This window comes from Tiliqua scincoides, chromosome 11 (genome assembly GCF_035046505.1).
Source record: "Tiliqua scincoides isolate rTilSci1 chromosome 11, rTilSci1.hap2, whole genome shotgun sequence".
Lineage (NCBI taxonomy): Eukaryota > Metazoa > Chordata > Lepidosauria > Squamata > Scincidae > Tiliqua > Tiliqua scincoides.
In genome coordinates, this window is record NC_089831.1 from 4,512,459 (window position 1) to 4,531,533 (window position 19,075).

A 19,075-nucleotide genomic window follows, 5' to 3' on the forward strand; every position below is an offset into this window, starting at 1 on the left:
TAGGGGGCGGGGGGCAGGTGGAGTTTGCAGGATCATATGATGCCTGGACAGGCAGTTTCACTTCCTGAAACTCTCCTCCTGGGCTTGCAGCCTGTGTGATCAGCGTGGCTGGGCTGGGCTGGGCTGGCTGCCACCCCTTGCCTCTGCTCTGCCCCCCGAGGGGGCTGCCAGTCCTTCCCCATGGGGCGCTCCTTCAGCTGCGGGGCCCTCTGGGCTCTGCTAACGACCTGGCTACTGCTGGCAGGAGGGGCAGGTGGCAAGAGGGGCAGGCCCAACATTGTCCTCATCCTGACTGATGACCAGGACCTCGTGATTGGGGGGATGGTGAGTGATCCAAGACGGCGGGGGGGGGGGGGAGGCTGTCCTGCAACAATGTAGACAGGCATGTTTATTTTACTAGTTTCTGTCCAAGAGGTCAGGCCTGCATGCATGGCTTTTCTCCTCCCCCTTTTATCATCACAACAGCCCTGTGAGGTAGGTTAGGCTGGGTGATAGGGTCGCCCAGTTAGATGGAGGGCTGAGCAGGGATTTGAACCCAATGCTGTAACCCACCTCACCCAATAAATAATAATAATAATTAATAAAACCAAGTCAAAATAATTGATATAGCAATAACAGGTGATAGTAGAGTAGAAGAAAAAGAACTGGGGGAAATTTACAAGTAGAAATTGAAAGGCTGTGGCAGAAGAAGACCTAAGTGGTCCCAGTGGTGATTGGCAACCCTGGTGCTATTCCAAAACACCTTGAAGAGCACCTGAACAGCATCAGGGCCACAGAAATTGCCATCCACCAACTATAAAAAGCAGCTTACCATCTTGCAAGAATATTTACAACAGCAAAATATAAAAGTCTGGCAGATAAAAGTCTGGCATCCCAGGTCCTTGGGAAGGACTCGATGCCTGGATAAAACAAACCAGTCGATAACTCCTGTCTGACTGTGCAAAACTCTCATAATAGTAATAATTGTAAAATTTCCAAAGTGATATAATTTTATATCAGGGCTTCCTGGAACTCTTGGTCTCATGATTTGCTCTGAAAGCCAGTGAGCTATGTCCTTAGAATAATGCATATCTGAGCATGTGTAGAGTTTTTTTTTCTCCACTACAAAGTAAATAGAGGATGTGGCTTCAGATTTTGAACCCTGAGCTGCAGGATTTGATGTTATTTTTCAGTTTAAAAACAAAAAAAAGCACAGCTCTGATTGTGTAAAGGTTTTACTGGGACCGTACTAGATTTTGCAAGCAGAGGGTGTTGAGTGCTACATTGCAAAAGAATGAATAAGTAGGAGGTCTGAGAACATGCTTACTCAGGATGAGGTTCTGGGTATTTCCATGCAGTTTTGTGCCACATAGTGCCAAGTGTACATTGGACAAGTTTCTGGAGGAAAAATCCATTACGGGTTACAAGCCATGATCCGTATGTGCAACCTCCTGGTTTTAGAAATGGGCTATGTCAGAATGCCAGAGCAAGGGAGGGCACCAAGATGAGGTCTCTTGTTATCTGGTGTGCTCCCTGGGGCATTTGGTGGGCCCTGTGAGATACAGGAAGCTGGACTAGATGGGTCTGTGGCCTGATCCAGTGGGGCTGTTCTTATGTTCTTAACTACAATTCCCAGGAAGCCTTGCAGGTCTCTTGTTATCTGGTGTGTTCCCTGGGGCATTTGGTGGGCCCTGTGAGATACAGGAAGCTGGACTAGATGGGCCTATGACCTGATCCAGCAGTGCTGTTCTTATTTTCTTATGTGTACACTTGGACTGCAGTCCAATCTGAGTGGTGAACAGGACTTCTGAAAGAAATTTTATCAGGGGGTACAAAGTTCCTTTTGGGCCCCTTCCCTTCTCCATTGGATCAGAATTTCATAGATCAATGGATCATAATTTCTATGAATTACAATATATAAAACTATGTCACTTACACAAAATGTGACTGCCAGTCTTCACTCAACATATGCAATCATTTTCTGAAATCCCAAAAAATTTCCAGCACCCCTCCGGGTCCCCTTTATGACCAGGTACAATTTACTCCCTGCACCCCACTCTCACGGGCCCCGATGACAAACACTGAATTTGGTGAGACTTACTCCTAAGTAACTCAACAGTCTCCATTCTTGCCACTGGCCTTGTGGTGAAAGGACAAAGTCCTTGATCCAAAGGATCAGGTAGCAAGATGTACTCAGCGGAGTTCCAGATGTCCATCCTGATTTTGTTAAAGCCCTGTATAGTTTGGATCCAGCCTCTGGAATTCACTTTGTTAGTCGGTTTGGGGTGGTCCCACCCTTTCCATTTCCCAGAGATTTTAGAGTGCAATCTTATGCACATCCTAATGGGTTAGTCCCAGGGGGTCAGTGGAACTTACTCTCAAGTAAGTATGTATAGGATTGCAGCCTTAAAAGACTCACCCTTTTCTTTTATGTCTTTAATGGATAACAGCTGCTGATTTCTTTGGAGTTCCTGGGCAGCCCGATCCTTTGCTTCCTGGCACAGCAGGTTACAGCAGTGTCTAAATAACTGCTGCTGTATCCTGAGGGATCTGAGAAGCCACTGGAAGACTCCTCAGGGAAAAGGGACATTTGTCCCCTTCCCCCATGTAAAGCCCCAGACCCTGCAATGGGACTTCTCAAGTCTGCGCCAGCTAAATCTCAGACTTGAGAAGCTGTGTGTCGAGCTTCTGAGCCCGACAGTGTGGTTAGAACAAGCATGGATCATCCAGTTTGTACATCATGAGCAACCTTGGCTTGTTACAAACCTCGATCAGTAGCAGAATTACACAGGCAGTCCAAGTTACAGACATCCGGATTATGGTCAGCTGCATCAGTACTTTCCCACAGGCATGGTACAGTATTTATTTTTTATTTATTACAATATTTCTATACTGTACGGCCTTTCTCAAAAGACTCAAGGTGGTTTACACAGGCAGACTGAACATAAATCCATTTTTCAATGAGAGTGTTACAGGTATTATTCCATGAGACTATCTCCTTTGTGATTGTAAGTCCTTTGTGGAGGTTTTGCTCAGGCACAATGGTGCTGGCCCAGCAAAGAGGCAGCTGTTTTGTTCTATGTATATTCCAATTTCCATACAGACTGCCAGAATGGAACCAGTACATACATATGGGACTTAGGGCGCAATCCTAACCCCTTTCCAGCACTGACATAAGGGCAATGCAGCTCTGAGGTCAGGGAACAAACATTCCCTTACTTGGAGGAGACCTCTGTGAGTGACACCCAACTGCAGGATGCAGCATATGTCTCATTGGCACTGCTGTGCCAGTGCTGGAAAGTACTGACATAAGAGGTTAGGATTGTGCCCTTATTTATTTAAAAGATTTATATCCCACCTTTCCCATGCCAAAGCAAATGCCCAAGGCAGCTTACAATTACTACACTAAAATATACAATATGTAAAATAATAAATAAAGTCATAATAAGAACAGTAAAACCATTTGGGGGGGGGGGCAATTGTATAGATGTATACGAATATTCCTCCCCTTGCAAGCAGATAAGATAGAAAGAGCACACATTCTGGAGGCAAGGGAGACGTTGCACAAATCCCTGATTTAAATCTAAGCCTTGTGCAAAGTCTGAACTGGCCCAGTAAACATTCTTTAAAAAAAAAATCAGTAAAACTCACTGCAAAAAAATTCAGAGACTCAGAGCCCACAAACTGTGATCGGAAGCTGAGATTCAACCACGAACATTGCATGAATCTGTGGTTTAATTGTGGCTTTGCATGGCAACTGATGTTAACTGTCTGTTTTGACTTTCAGAACCCCATGAAGAAGACCAAAGCCCTGATTGGCAGTTCAGGGGCCTCCTTCACCAATGCTGTGAGTACCTCAATAACAGTGTTTAGGTTTGTTTTGTGCAATTTAAACTTTGGGGAGAGGGAGGAGTGCAGCCCTCCCTGGGCTAATTCTTCTCCTTGGTTTTTTTTGATACTGCTCACTGTGGTCCTTTACAGAATTGAGAGCTGGCTTTTTCTGACAGCCAGTGCTGACATTATTTGGGTGATGAGAGTGCGCATCTCTTTCCAGTTGCACCTCTGGATAAAAGGTGCCTTCCTAGTTTTGTATGTCAGCATTTGCCTTCTGAACAACTGCAACGTAGATTTAGTGCTGATCTAACAGCAACTGTAGCTTGGCTGGCTGAATGGTGAAAGTTAGACCACTGAGTCTTTCCAGAACCTTCTCCTAACGTGATAAGCCAGCAGGAAGTTATCCTCCTATTCATTTTCATCTTTTGAAGTTTGTGGAAAAGGAGTTTGTGGTTCATTTGCTGACCAGTAGATGTCACAATAGGCTGTCTCTAATCCTAAATCCTAAGAGAGCCACTTGTGGGTTCTCTTCCAGGCAGCTGTGTACTCATGCCTCAGTTTCGCCTTCAAATTAGGAGCCCTAATCTTTGAGGATTCTCTCTCCGTCATTTCCTTTTGAGGAACAAGCACGCAGTGTAATCATGGTGGAGCTTCCTTCTGCAGCTAGGTTTTCACCTAATAAAGTACGAAGGACTGGGCTAGCCCCAAGACCTCCCTGTGGCTGAGATGGTGTGTCAAATCCTGCCCCCCTTAGCTGGTGATGTGCCAATCTCTGCTTTTCCTGCTTTCTTGATTGGGATAAAGTAGAAGGCGTAGGAAAGGTTAGTTGGGGGGGGGGGGTTGGAGAAGAGCATCCAAGTAAGTAAAAACAGAATCTGGATTACACAGAAAAGGAAAGATGTTATGTACTCATTTGTTTCAGTGGGGCCACACTGATAAAGATTATGCTTGAAATGACCAGGATTCTCACTTGCCCATTGAGGGGAACATGCTGTTCTTGGTTGATTAAATTAATGCCTAGGCCAGTGGTTCCCAAACTGATGGTCATGACCCACCAGTGGAACTGGAACTGGAAGCAAGTCATTTTCTTTAAAGGGGAGTGGCTAAGAAATGATGACAGCAACAGTACAACAGTGATTGCTGTGATGCCACAACTGAGGGGCTTTGTAATGAACCTGGGGGGTAGGGCTGGTCATCTGTAGGGTGGGGGAGGGGCTCGCAGTCCCCTCTGTGGGCCTCCCCACTGCTCCAAACAGCTCTTACCTCTGATAGGGGAATCCCTAGGGAAAAGGAAGGATACAATGGCAGAGAGGGTGGAGAAGAAAGATTCCTGCCAGCTGTTTTTAGCCTTAGCTTAGACCAGTTTCTCCAACACTTTCACCCTCTTTGTCGGCCAGAACGGTTGCATAGTGCTCCAGAATGCCTTGTGACTTCTGGGTAGTGTCCCAGAATGCAAAGCCACAAGACATTCTGGGGTGTGACATGGCCAATGAAGTGGGCCATGTGCCAGTGTGACGCACTCCAGAATGCTTTGCAGCTTCTGGGTCATGCTGGCCCACAGTCCACCCAAAATCAGGTTGAAAACCACTGGCTTAGACCAATGAATTTGCTTTCTCCTTCAGCGTCCACAAGGCAGAGGAATCTCCTTCTTTCCTTTCTCTCCATGCTGTTCCTCGTTTGTCACCTGCTCGCCCATTACCCCTTTTCTGTCTGAAGCTACAATGCACCCAGCGCTTTAGTCTTCTCTTGTGGGGAGTGGTGCTCTCAAACCTCCCTCCCAGTTTGGAGTCTGCTGGCAACCAGGCGAGATGCTTCCAGACAGAGAAGGGGTATTAACTAAGAGAGCCTGACTGGAAACCTCTCCCTTCAGTTTGCAGTCACCCCTCTGTGCTGCCCGAGCCGCAGCAGTATCCTGACCGGCATGTATCCTCACAACCACCTGGTGCGGAACAACTCCCTGGAGGGCAACTGCAGTAGCCTCCTCTGGCAGAAGTTCCAGGAGCCATTTGCCTTCCCAGTGTATCTGCAAAAGCAGGGCTACCAGACCTTCTACGCTGGGAAATACCTCAACCAGGTAAGAGGCTTCCCTCTGCGTGTTCTGGTAAAATCTGAGTCCTATGTTCCATCCTAGGTTAAGAGTTCACAGCAGCACTGTCCTAACTGATGGTGGTCACGTCACCCTTTTTTGCAGTGGCCGCTTCTTCCTGGCTCTTCTAGGTGCCGGCATCTTGGATCATGCAAGATCTCGTGCAGTTCTTGCGCCATCTTGAGACATACAGAATTATGCAGGGGATGGACAGAGTGGATAGGGAGATGCTCTTTACACTCTCACATAACACCAGAACCAGGGGACATCCACTCAAATTGAGTGTTGGGAGAGTAAGAACAGACAAAAGAAGATACTCAGCGTGTGGTTGGTCTGTGGAACTCTTTGCCACAGCATGTGGTGATGGCGACTGGCCTGGATGCCTTTAAAAGGGGATTGGACAAGTTTCTGGAGGAAAAATCCATTACAGGGTACAAACCATGATGTGTATGCGCAACCTCCTGATTTTAGAAATGGGCTATGTCAGAATGCCAGATGCAAGGGAGGGCACCAGGATGCAGGTCTCTTGTTATCTGGTGTGCTCCCTGGGGCATTTGGTGGACCGCTGTGAGATTCAGGAAGCTGGACTAGATGGGCCTATAGCCTGATCCAGTGGGGCTGTTCTTATGTTCTTATCCTGCATTATCGTAGATGGTGGAACTCGGAGGAGCTGGAAAGAAGAGGCCACCAGGGACATCCCATAGCACCCCTGGGTTGGGGGCCCCACCCTGCCCCCAAATTAGGCTGCAAAGGCAGCTTGGGAGGAAAGCCAGGAATAGATTTTAGTGTGAAAGGACAGTGAGCTCACCTCTGAAACGAAAACTAAGCTCCAGGACCTTGTGTGTGCTCAGATGCACCCTGGTCCTTAGTTCAACATTTAGGTCCACTCCCCTCTGCAGGCACCATTTTGCATCTGGCTGTGCTTGGTGGACCCCAGAGGAAGGGGGGAAGTGTGTAAAACAGAAGAGATCCCACAAGTTGAAGTTTACTCACCTCTGGTCAGGGCTGGCCCAAGACCTCCTGTCATGTGAGGTTGTGTCCAAAATGCCTCCACCTGCCGCCTGGCTATATGAAGGAAGACAGGAACAGAGTGAAAGAGGAAGTTTAAAGAGGAGGAAAGCAGTGGGCTAGAGTGTCTCTAAGGAACTGAAGAGGACATACTGTCCTCTGTATTTCCTCTTCTGCTCTGTCTCTGTCTTCCTTGTCAAATCCAGGAGTGGGAAGTAGACAATGCTGGGGGTGGAGGTGGCTGCTTCCCTCCCACAGCCATTTGCCTCCTGAAGCAGCTGCCTCAGTCTTGTGGACAAGGCAGCTCTGCCCCAATTCTGATTATTGATATATCTCCCCCATCACAATTTGCTTTTAAAATCATGTAACCCCTACTAACTGGGTAAGAGGCACTTTTTAAGTGGGTGCTCTTATTTCATTTAGTGGGGGGAGAGTAACTGGCCCTCCTCACCCCAGCACTGTCTTTTCTAGTGGCTGTTTGCTGGTGTTCTTTTGCATCCTTTTAGATTGTGAGCCCTTTTGAGATAGGGAGCCATTAGTTGTTTGTTTGGTTTTCTCTGTAAACTGCTTTGTAAACTTTCTGTTGAAAAGTGGTATATAAATACTGTTAATAATATTAATAATAATTAATAATAATGTTTACGCATGTTGTGTCCTTACTGATAGTTCCTCTTTCCTTTCACAGTACGGACACCCCAAAGCTGGAGGTGTTGAGCATATTCCCATGGGCTGGACCCACTGGCAAGGTTTGGTGAGTGGTTTATAGTTTTCTTGTGTCTTGACTTCACAGTGGACAGGATGACGGGGCATGGACAAAGTATTGGGTCCTGATGAGCTGCATACGTCTGCAGCATGAAGCCTTCCTAGGTGGCCTGATGTTGGGAAATCATATCCTGTTGAGCTTATCTTGCAGGGTTGTTAGGAACAAACAAAATGAAACAAGAGGCATACTGTAATACTAGGACCCCGGGGTGGGCAAAAGCATTTGCAAATTGGGTAGTTAGGGTATGGAAAACTAAGAAGCCACCTTGTACACCGTTCAACCATTGGTCCAGCCAGGCCTGGCTCATTCATGAGGCTGAGTGAGGCAGTTGCCCCAAGCAGCAGTTGATGGGGGCATCTTCTCTGCAGCTCTTCCTCCTCCTGCTGCTCTGAAAAGGAAAAGGAGAACAAAATGGAAGAGGAAGAGGAGGAGGAGAGGAGAGTGGTGGGTTGGACCCCTGCTTCTTAAGCTATCTGATGTGGCAGACCGGTATGCTTTTGTACAATGTGCGAGGGACCGGCTTGTGAGCGCTGTCTCTCTCTCTCAAGTTTGTTCTTTACATGTTTATTAAAATGATATTATATAATCAATAATAATACGAGAGAAAGCCTCGCCTGCTCAAGAGTGCTTCTGTTCCAGTGCCAGGCAGCACATCCAGTTGAGAAATGTACCCTAAATCTGCTTCAAGGGGGTTCAGCTGATTCTTTCTAGTCCTGCCCTGAGGAGCTCAGTGTTCAGAATAAATATATGCTGCCTTGGCCCCGGCTTTTCATGTGTCACTCCAAACAGTGTCTAGGGCTGGAGCTCTGGTGAGCCTGGATTCAAGTGCAGCCTTCTTTCTAAGATGTTTGTGTGTCTTCTGACAGGTGGGGAATTCCAAATATTATAACTACACCCTTTCAGCCTATGGGCGTGAGGAGAAACATGGCAACCTTTACGAGGAAGATTATCTCACTGACATCATTGTGAGTCCATCTCGCTTTTCTTCTTGTTGTCCTATTCTGGGTTGAGGCTCCACCTTCCCTGAAATTCTCCATCCCATCCTTTCTCTGTACATCTGCCCTTGCTTCCCTGTTGCAGACCAACCGGAGCCTGACATTCCTCGAGAAGCTTTCTCGCCCTCCGTTCCTCATGGTGTTGGCCCCACCTGCCTCTCACTCCCCCTGGACTGTGGCACCCCAGTATAAGTCAGCCTACCCCACTGTCAGAGCGCCACGTGATGGAAGCTTCAATGTCCATGGGAAGGTCAGTACCTTGAGCAGTGGACTCAGAAGCCCGTAGGCAGGAAGCCAGTAGCATAACCGGGAGGGTAAGTACATGGTACATGGTAAGTACAGCAGGCGCCGCGATGTGCTGTGTAAACAGCCCCCCCCTCCTACTCACCGTTGGAGCCATTTGGGTCAGCGTACAGGGGACACTACTGCAGGAAGCCAAACGGAACCCTAAAATCTCATTTCAGAAGGTGGGAGGGTTCAGTTAATCTTAACTGATCTCAAACCTAAAATATCTTGTTTGCCTTGAATGGGAATTGATCCCTTAAATACAAAAATCATTAACCAGTTCAGTATGAGTGTTTCAGCTATCAGCCAATCGGCTTTCAGAGGTATGAGTTATATTATCTTCTGGTATGTTTTTTGGTTGCAAAAACCTTTAAAAAATCAAATCGGACAGTTAAAAAAACTATTTAATGCGAAAAATTTGTATTCCTTTTATGGAGTCACACTGGAATGATGACCTCATTCATTGTGTTTACTTAAAAGAAAGTATAGCATGGTTCACTCATAGTAGTGGACAATATAGGTTAAAATGCAAAGCACCTGAATAAAATAGAAAGCACTAAAATTCAAAATTCAAAAGTCCAGCAAACCACCCAAAGAGGAGGTGGCATTAAAATAGTCATGCGTAACTAGAGAGGCTTTAGAAAGTGAGAAGGTCTTCAACTGCCCTCTAACATAGAAGAGGGGGGAAGCTCTTATGGGAGAGAATTCTGCCGCCATTGAGAAGGCCCTCTAAGGTGCCCCTTCCAACTGTACCCCAGAAGATCTCAGGTCTGACACATAGTTTGATTCCCTTTGCAGGACAAGCATTGGCTGGTGAGGGAAGCCAAGACACCCATGTCCAACACATCTATTGATTTTCTGGACAATGTCTACAGGATGCGGTAAGGAGGGATTTGGGACACCGTTGATGGCTGTTGGGGAGTGGGGCTCATGTCAGAAGTCAGTCTTTTGTCGCCACCCCCCTTGCTTCAAAAAGTGGCGCATTGTCAGAATACAGAGAGCTGGGCAACCTTTGGGGATGGCAACAATTGAGCAAAGCAAGGGCTTCCCCACTTAAACCATGGACCTGCTGTTGAGAGCACATGATGCTGCTGGCTACTGGGTCAGGCCATCAGTCTGTCTGGCTCGGTTTTGTCTATGTTGACAGGTGGCATCTCACCTTGCTTTCGGAAAGGGCTCTTTCCCAGCCCTGCCTGGAGATGTTGCTAGGAAACATCCCAGAGGCATCTGATGGCCCATAGTGGGGAAACCAGATGTTGGATAAGATGAATCAGTGGGAATTGTTCTTGTGTTTGTGGATGAGGTGATTGCAGGATGAAACTGAGCAATACAGATTTTCAGTGATTGTGAGGGTTGTAGGTTTTCACTGGCAGTGCTGAGCTGCAGCAAAGGGGCAGGGATGGAGAAAGGGCTGAGCACCCTTCTAAGTCCCATGTGGCCAGGCTCCTGGTATGCTGTCACTCATTCTTGCAGGTGGCAGACTCTGCTCTCCGTGGATGATATGGTGGAGAAGGTGTTGGGGCGCCTGGAGTCTCTCGGTCTGCTGAGAGACACGTATGTCTTCTATACTTCCGATCACGGTTACCACACAGGTGAGCAGAGGCCTGCTGCTATCCTCTGTGTAAGAGTGGAAGAAGGATCTTTTTTCTTTGGGAGATTGGTGGGGCGTGTGAGAATTGCTCAGGCCTATAGCTAGTCTTTTCAGCACTTGGTGGTAGACCCCCTGCACTGCTTGTGGAAGGTTCTAGGTTCAATTCCTGGTGTCTCCAGGTGGATAGACCCTAGTCTGGAGAACTTGGAAGGCTACTGCCGCTCAGTGTTGACAGTACTGTGATAGATCAGGGGTCTGACTCCGTTTTAGGGCAGCATCTCATGAAGGTGGGCGGAGAAAATCCATGGCCATTGCTTTCACAACAGGAAAGATGGAAAAGCGAAATACCAGGACTGTGATTTTTCCTGCAGCTTAAACACTTGAAACGCCCTTAGTGGGGTTTTTTTTAAATGCTGAAAATAAAGTGAAGACTCCTGGCATGTCCTGGGGTGAGGGCAGGCCCCTAAGAGCCTACCAAGCATTGGCCCAAGACCTCTTGGCATTTGAGTTGATGAGCCAAATACTTCATCCTTTACCTGAAGATTTGCCAGCCTCTGCTCTTCTTCCCACTCCCTGGACTGGAAGAAGAAGAGGGGGAACTAGCTCCCCAAGTTCTCCACACTTCATCCTCCTCTTTTTCTTCCAATCCAAACGAGAACAGAGGTGCGGATAACAAGAGGTAGGTAGCAGTTGTTCCCCTTGCAGATTCACAAATTCACAGATAACGAGTTCACGTATAAAGAGAACTGACTGTGTCTCTAAAGTAAGAAGTCAAAGGGAACTACAGAGTGAAAAATCCACCAGAACTGAACACCAGGAGTGCTTGTTGATCTAAACAGTAGTGGGGTGATGGCCCCACTCCAGTCACAGACCCATAGCTGTTTGCTAGAGGCTCACCCCAGCACCTTCCGGTCCCTTCCAGTAATACTTTCCCTATGGAGTTGAAAATCAACAGCAATGACCCCCCCCCCCTCCACAGGTCAGTTTTCCCTGCCCATCGACAAACGACAGCTTTATGACTTTGACATCAGAGTGCCACTACTCGTGCGAGGCCCGGGCATCGAACCAAATCGGACCTGTGTGGTAGGTGTCTCCCTCCTTCCCCACCTCCCCCAACCCACAACCTTTTCTTCCTTGCTCCGGTTGAATGTATCAGCTGAAGAAGCCATAGCTCTGTGATTGAGTGCATGCATTGCCGCAGGTTCAGTTTGGTTCCCCATGTTGCTTAACCTGTGCATGAAACCACTGGGAAGGTTCAGGGCGGGGGAGGGGGGGAAGTTAGAGTTGGGCATCAGCAAGATGTGGATAACATCTATTATATCTGGGACCATCTTAGCTATGGAAGTCTTAGAGCCCAATCCTGAGCTCCCGGGGTGCACATCTGTGGTGGCACTGAAAATGGCTGCCGCCACATCCTTACACACCCATGGCAGCTATGGGCGGTACCTCAGGAGAAGGGGACTTTTGTCCCCTTCCCCCAAGTAAAGGAAGTAGCCCCACAATGGGTAAGAGCCTTTGTGTCAGGTGCCCAGCCTGACACGAAGGCTCAGGATTCGGTGGAGCATCACTCCACCGGTCCCACCTCCCTCGCTCTTTGCTTCCTCCCCCCAGCACACCTCCCCCGCCCTCTCCCTGCCTCCTGCCTTCCTGTCACACCTCCTCCTCACCCTCTCCCCGGCCTCTGCCCGACTCCCCCCTCCCTGGAATGCTTCCTCCCCGCTTCCCCCCTGCCCCCGTTTTCCTCTCCGCTGCCCGGTGGTCTGTGCGAGCCGCCCTAGCTGTAAGGCGGCGCGTCGAGCTCAGGATTGGGCTCTCAATCCAATGCGTGGAGTCAGACATGGGTTGAATTAGAGCAAAGAAGTGGAGATTAAATCAAGGCAAGACAGCAGTGTCTTGAGACAAGGCAGAGGCCTGTGACTTGAGAAATGGATTGGATTTGGTTGCACTGCCTTTCCAGGACCAGGTCTGCAGTTTGGAGGTGCTCCTGGATGCCTGTGGTTGGCCATCCTTTGGTTATCTCAGGATTGGGTTACTGCAACACATTCTACATGGGGCTGCCTTTGAAGCCCACCAGGAAACTCCAGCTAGTGCAGAACCCAGCTGCATGGATCTGGGCTGGAGCCAGGCACTTTGACCATATCACTCCGTCGTTTGCTCCTTGCCCGCCTGTGTCTGAATGCAGTTCAAGATGCTGCTTATTACCTTTAAAGCCCTAAACCAGCAGTTTTCAGCCATTTTCATCTCATGGCACACTGAAAAGGCGCTAAAATTGTCAAAGCACACCTCCATTTTTTTGACAATTGACAAGGCACACTGTGCTGCTGGCCAGGGGCTCACATCCCCCAATGGCTCGACTAATAAATGACCCTCCCACAAACTCCCATGGCACACCAGCAGATAATTCATGGCACACCAATGTGCCGCAGTACAGTGGTTGAAAATCACTGCCTTAAATGGCTTAGGTTTAAGGTACCTGAAGGACTGCTGTCTCCAGTAAGAACAGCCTGCCCCCGAGGACCATGGCGTGGCAGGGGCGCTTCTGTAGTTTCCACCACCATCAGGTATTCCATTGGCAATGGCCTGGGAGAGGACATTTTCTGTGGTGGACACCTACCTGTGAACTCCCCCAATATGAAACTGCCCACCCTCTTCTTGCAGGTCTTGCCACTGGCAGAAGTGTGCTTGATGGGGAGGTGTGAAAGGGCCTTCTCTGCAGTGGCACCCAGGTTGTGGAATTCCTTGCCCCTCTGTGGAAGGCTGGCTCTGTCACTTCCAGTTTTTCGACTGAGAAAGAAACATTTTCATTTAGCCTTTGGAGGCCCAAGTTTATGTTGATCTGTTCTGCCTCTTCTTATTACGATTTTTTTTTCCCTGGTTCTGTACTATTGAATGTTGGGAGGGGGGTTCATTTGTTTTTCCTTTTTGCTATTTATTTAATTTGTTTTTATTTTATTGTGTTCTTTTAATTTCTTGTTAGCCACCTTGAGCACCTGCCATGCAGAAAGGGAAAGGAAGGATACAGATATTATACAGAAATAAATCTTTGATTGCCCATTTCGGCCATGCTTGTGTGCAGGAAGGGTATTGTGGCCCGTCCTCAATCTCTGTGTGGATATTTTTGTATTGAAAACTTATAGCACAATCTTATGCATATCTGCTCAGAAATTACCCCATTGAGTTCAATGGAACTTACTTCCAGGAGTGTGTAGGCTTGCAGCCCAAGACTGGTTTTGTGGCCACAATTTGAAACTTGAAAGGTGGTGAACTCACTCCCTATCCAAGGGGTTTGCTCTCTCCATATAGAGTGCTGTCATGTCAGGGAGAATGTTGGGTTAGAACCTTCATCCTTGACATGTTAGCTTTCTGCCAGCAGGGTATGTTTTGACAAAGAGTGCAAAGCCTCAATCTTGTTCTGTCAATGAGAGATCTTCCTACTGATTTGGATGGCCCAGACTGCTCTGTGACTCCTCCCCTTCTTGTTTCCCTTTCAGGAGCCCATTCTCAACATTGACCTGGGACCCACCTTCCTGGATATTGCAGGAGTCAATGCATCTCTGACATCCATGGATGGACAATCCTTCTTGCCCCTCCTGGTAAGAACATATTCAGAACATTCTAGAATGGAATCTGGCTATTCTCAACTCGACAGACCAATTCTTTCCAAACTTTAGAGGATTCTGAGTCCAAACCTATGCCTGTCTACTCAGAAGTAAGTCCCATTAGAATCAATGGGGAAAGTATGGATAGGATTGGGCTGTCTGTCTCCAACAGTTTTTCTTCTCCTGGACTGTGCTGTGGTCGTTCTGTGTGTTATAATGGGGTTTTGAGGGCTGATCTAGGGCTCACTTTTGGTTCTAGGCAGGGGGAAGCTGAGATGGCCCACCCTTTTGGGATTCCTATGTGAATTGAGTATAGGCTCTAAAACACACTCCCCTGTTACTAATACTTTATTTATACTTTGCTTTGTATTCAGAACAGGTTTTCAAAGTGTTTTTCAATTTAAAAAGGTACACCAGAACCAGGGGACAGCCATTAAAATTGAGTGTTAGGAGAATAAGAACAGACAAAAGAAAATATTTCTTTACTCTGCTTGCAGTTAGTCTGTGGAACTCCTTGCCACAGGATGTGGTGATGGCATCTGACCTAGATGCCTTGAAAAGGGGATTGGACAAATTTCTGGAGGAAAACTCCATCGCATGTTACAAGCCATGATGGGTATGTGCAACTTCCTGGTTTTAGAAGTAGGCTACCTTCAGATGCAAGGGAGTGGCAACAGGATGCAGGTATCTTGTGGTCTTGTGTGTTCCCTGAGGCTTCTGTGAGATATAGGAAGCTGAACAGATGGACCTTTGGCTTGATCCAGCAGGGCTCTTCTTATGTTCTTGGGGTGTGGGTGTGATTTTTGAATCTCTTCTGTTCCCTGGTAGATAATGTCATAGGTTGAAGGTGGACTGGGGGGAGGGGGGGGCTTAGCTGGTGGTCAAGATGAAAGCCCAGAGAAGCAGCCCCTCCTTTGCTTTGCAGAATCTTCTGCACATGGAACAGTAGTTCTAGCTGTGTCATCTTCTAGGAAGGTTTTGCCATCCCTGAACTTCTCATGGAGGAATCCATGAGCAGCAACTGTTACCCTGCACATGCCCAGTCGTGTCTGATCTCGGAAGCTAAGCAGGGTCAGGCCTGGTTAGTACTTGGATGGGAGACTGCCTGGGAATACCGGGTGCTGTAGGCTTATACCATAGTCTTTTGAGACTGAAGGTTGCCAACCAGGCCTCCAAATCCCCCAGGGCACAGTTTGGAGCCCACTGCAGCAGATCCAGCTTTCAAACAGGGTTCTAGCTCTTTTTGGGTAGTGACAGCTCCGTTTTAAATGTTTTGAAGGGTGTGTGAATTGGGCTGGAAGATCTGGAGGAGGCTGCCTGGGGTCCAGTTTGAGAAGTTCTGCTGTAGATTCAACCACAGGGTGGCATGTTTTGGTTTTCAGGGTCATTGTGGAGAAGTGATGGGAGTGGGGGTGGACAGTAATGCCACTTCCTTAAATGTGTCTCTTTTCATTTCAGGTAAACCAGACGTCCCACAGCCGCTGGCGATCAGATTTCCTGGTGCAGTATACTGGAGAGGGCTCCACGAGCAAAGACCCCCACTGCCCTGCCTTAGGACCAGGGGTATCGGTGAGTGCCTGCACCCAAGAATCTCTGAACGTATGCGTTCAAAGCTGACCCTGAGGTTTTAGGGGGCTTGCATAGCTGCTGTTAACCCCTTCTAAACACAGCCTGGCTTCTCTTCCGGACCAAAGCTGGCTTCGAGTGGTCGAACTTCATTCCAGCAACTCCCAGAAGGTTCGTCTGTGTTGCAGAAAAAATTTAAAGGACTTGTGGTGCCTTTGAAGACTCAGTTTATTCTGGCAGAAGTTTTCGTGGATTCAAGCCTGCTTTGTTGGTTACTTAACACATTGTGCATCTAACAAACTGGGTTACCCTCCAGGAAAGCTTCTGCTGCCACAATGTGCTTGACTTCCAGGTGCCACAAGAGTCCTTGCTTTTAGTACCACTGTCCTGCCTGACCTCTCCCCTCTCAGTTCCCCACATTCTGCCTTCAGGCAGTTTGACTCTGGGCTCTGCTGGCCTGGGTATTTGTTATGCAAAACTGATTTCTTCCTTGCCTTTCCCATCATTTTCATACAGGGCTTCGCCCACCTTGCACAAAGCTGATGAAAGTGATGCCCTTGGCCTCTTTCATGCCAGCAACTTGCACCCTTTCCGTCCTCTTGTTTCCCTTTTGTTTCCCCACTACAGGTCCCATTTTCTCAGGTCACTTTAGAGAGTCCTGTTTTGCCCCTAAAGGGGCACTGAGGTGGAACCAGTCCACTTCAAAGGGTAGGGAAGGGGTTGATTTTGTAGTTTATTCATTTATTTCTTTAATATATTAATATCTCATCTGTGGGCCTCTGTGAGATACAGGGAGCTGGACTAGATGGGCCCTGGGCCTGATCCAGCAGGGCTCTTCTTGTGTTATTATGGTTTGTAATTTCAAGACTGGCTGAAGCAATAAAGCAATAATACTTAGCAATATGACAATAATGGTCCGATGGTGAATGAGATGAAGCGAAGCATCTGTTCACAGTGTTGGAGTATTAAAATGAGCATCCAGGGCAATAATTGTCTGGTTTGTTTTAAGAAAAAAAAGCCCACTCTCTTCCCCTTCTCCTCTCACTCCGGCAGCAATGCTTTCCCGACTGTGTGTGTGAGGATGCGTTCAACAACACTTATGCCTGTGTGCGGACACTGGGCTCCCTGAACTTGCAGTATTGTGAGTTTGCTGATGCTGAGGTGAGTTTCATTGTATGGTAATTTTAAAGCATTGCATTTGTGCCATTGTGTTTTCGTGCTGCACTTTGCTGGATGGGTAGAGAGGTTCCAAGGGCACAAGTGCCTTTAGGTTGTGGATGGAGGGGAGCGAAAGCTCTCTGTCTTGGAAGGTTGTGCATCGAGTGACATCCCACTGGAGAATTGGACAAAAAGCTTTGAAGGAAGCCCCACAATGTTCAGGAACAAAAGTACTGCTGCAAAGATGGTTGTACAAAAGAGGCGGATACTGTTACGTAGCTGTGTATCATTGTTGGCTTCCATTAAAACATGCTTTGGGAAGGATGAGTGTCCTAGTCACAAACTTGGGGACTGGTTTTCAGTCCCTGGCCTGGCAAGCTTCTTCAGACCACTTTTGCTGGAGCCAGGATGTGTCGTAGTTCTAGTGCTGGACTTAGACCTACAAGATTCAGGTTCAAATCCCTGATCAGCCATGAAAGCTCCCTGGGCAACCTTGGGCAGATCACTCTCCTCACAGAGTGGTTGTGAGGACCAAAAGAGGGCGAAACCATTTTTACCACCCTGAGCTCCTTGGAAAAAGGGCAGTTTAAAAATGTGGGGGAAAAATACCTGGATGCAAATGAGTTGTCCTTCTCAAGTATTTGCTTTTATTTACTAGTGGCATTTATATCCCGCCCTTCCTTCAGTGAGTTCAGGGTAGCATAGATGAGATGTTCCATCACAACAACCCTGTGAGGTAGGGTAGGCTGCAAAGTAGTGCCTGGTTGCAAAGTTGCCCATTTGCTCCATGGCTGACCAGGGATTTGAATCCTGGCTGCCCTGATCCTAGCCCAGCAACCTAACCACTACACCACGTTGCCTCTCACGTTATTGGCACCAAAGTGCCCCTCTCACTGCAGCTACAGACACCAAGAGCTCCAAAAAGTACTTCTGAGTGTTGAGATCACCTTTGTCCAGCTGAGTCTCCACAGGGCTGTGGTTCCTGGTGGTTTTGCCCCTTCCTCTAGCCTCATCCCTGGAAATGAGACTTTGGGAATGTTGACTCTTCTCCCTCTCTCCCTCCTCCCCCTGCCCCCCTCCACTTCTTTTCCAGGATTTTGTGGAAGTCTATAACATGACCTCAGACCCACATCAACTGCTCAATGTGGCCAAGACAGTGGACCCTTCGCTGCTGGAGCAGATGAACCAGAGGCTGATCAAGCTGCAGGCCTGCTCTGGAGCCAGCTGCCACTCCTGAGGCACCCCAACTCTGCCCTCTCTGGCTGCACCAAGGAACTCAGGAAGCCCTTTTGGGTGCCCCCCCTCTCTTGCCCTCAAGTCAAGTGGCCTTCCCACCTCCTTTCTGCACTCTTAAGCCAACTTTGTGCCAATTTTCTGTTCTGGGTTTCTTGGAACAGCTCTTCTGTTTTGGTCAGAAGTAGCTATGCTGGTAGCATTTTTCAGTGTTTTTCTTCTCAGGATGCACTGATCTCAATGCCCCTCTTTATGGTCCACCTCTTGTGATGTCACTTTCAGCTTCTGGGAGGCTCTTCTGGGTTCTGTCTGTCAACTGTAGTCATGAATTGTCCATCTGTCTTCCTCTGCTGGCGGAGGGAGAGAGGCAGACAATTATTGACTACAGACAGTTGCCCTCGAAACAGAGCTGCAGAGTTTTTCAGCAATTTTTAAAGTTGTGCTCCAGACTCTCATGAAACCCCAAAGTGCCACAGCACACCAGTTGAAAATTGCTGAGTTTTGGTGACAGGAGACCAGAAGACAGATGAATGAGCCTAAGATCTGTGCCCCAATAGTGCTGCCCTCAAGAGTCCTGATGCCACCTTGTTTGTTGCTAATGTTTTGGGGTTTGGCAGTTGGGCCACATTTCAGGTCAGATCCAGTCCAGTTGCCCTCCCCCCAAGTGTTCATCATAGCCAGGGAGGTTGACCTCACCTACCTTGCCTTGGGGGCAGTACTGGATTTTTCTTCATTTAGCTACTAATTCATGCAAATTCTGTATGTTGCCCTGGAACGTGCAACATTTCCCTGTTCTGTCCCTGAGAGCTGGAGAGTCTGTGTGGCATTCTGTGTGTGTGTTGTGTCTTTATCGCTGCTCCGCATAGGAGTGGATGTGATTCAAAGCCCATGGTGGCTTGGGAAGCTGAGGGATCCCAGCTGTGGCTGTCTGCCTTTAGTGCTGTGAAAAACTGGGAATAAAGTACTTGTTTACTAGAA

The 19,075-nt window shown here is 48.0% G+C and overlaps 1 protein-coding gene across 1 annotated transcript; it reads left to right on the plus strand.

Moving 5' to 3' along the window:
- The first annotated feature begins 35 nt into the window (after nt 1-35).
- On the plus strand, nt 36-19,075 carry LOC136662228 (N-acetylglucosamine-6-sulfatase-like). The gene is made up of 13 exons (XM_066639352.1): nt 36-324; nt 3,767-3,826; nt 5,684-5,887; nt 7,593-7,658; nt 8,537-8,635; nt 8,751-8,915; nt 9,749-9,831; nt 10,424-10,542; nt 11,521-11,624; nt 14,033-14,134; nt 15,599-15,709; nt 16,760-16,867; nt 17,958-19,075. The coding sequence occupies exons 1-13, from the start codon at nt 181-183 to the stop codon at nt 18,099-18,101; spliced, it is 1,509 nt and encodes a 502-aa protein (XP_066495449.1). The 5' UTR covers nt 36-180; the 3' UTR covers nt 18,102-19,075.

Bases quoted from the DNA above. Each gene is read 5' to 3' on its own strand.
- LOC136662228 (XM_066639352.1), top strand. From the start codon at position 181: ATGGGGCGCTCCTTCAGCTGCGGGGCCCTCTGGGCTCTGCTAACGACC. The intron at 15,710-16,759 runs GTGAGTGCCTGC...TCACTCCGGCAG, and splicing joins CCTTAGGACCAGGGGTATCG to CAATGCTTTCCCGACTGTGT. The intron at 16,868-17,957 runs GTGAGTTTCATT...CTTCTTTTCCAG, and splicing joins GTGAGTTTGCTGATGCTGAG to GATTTTGTGGAAGTCTATAA.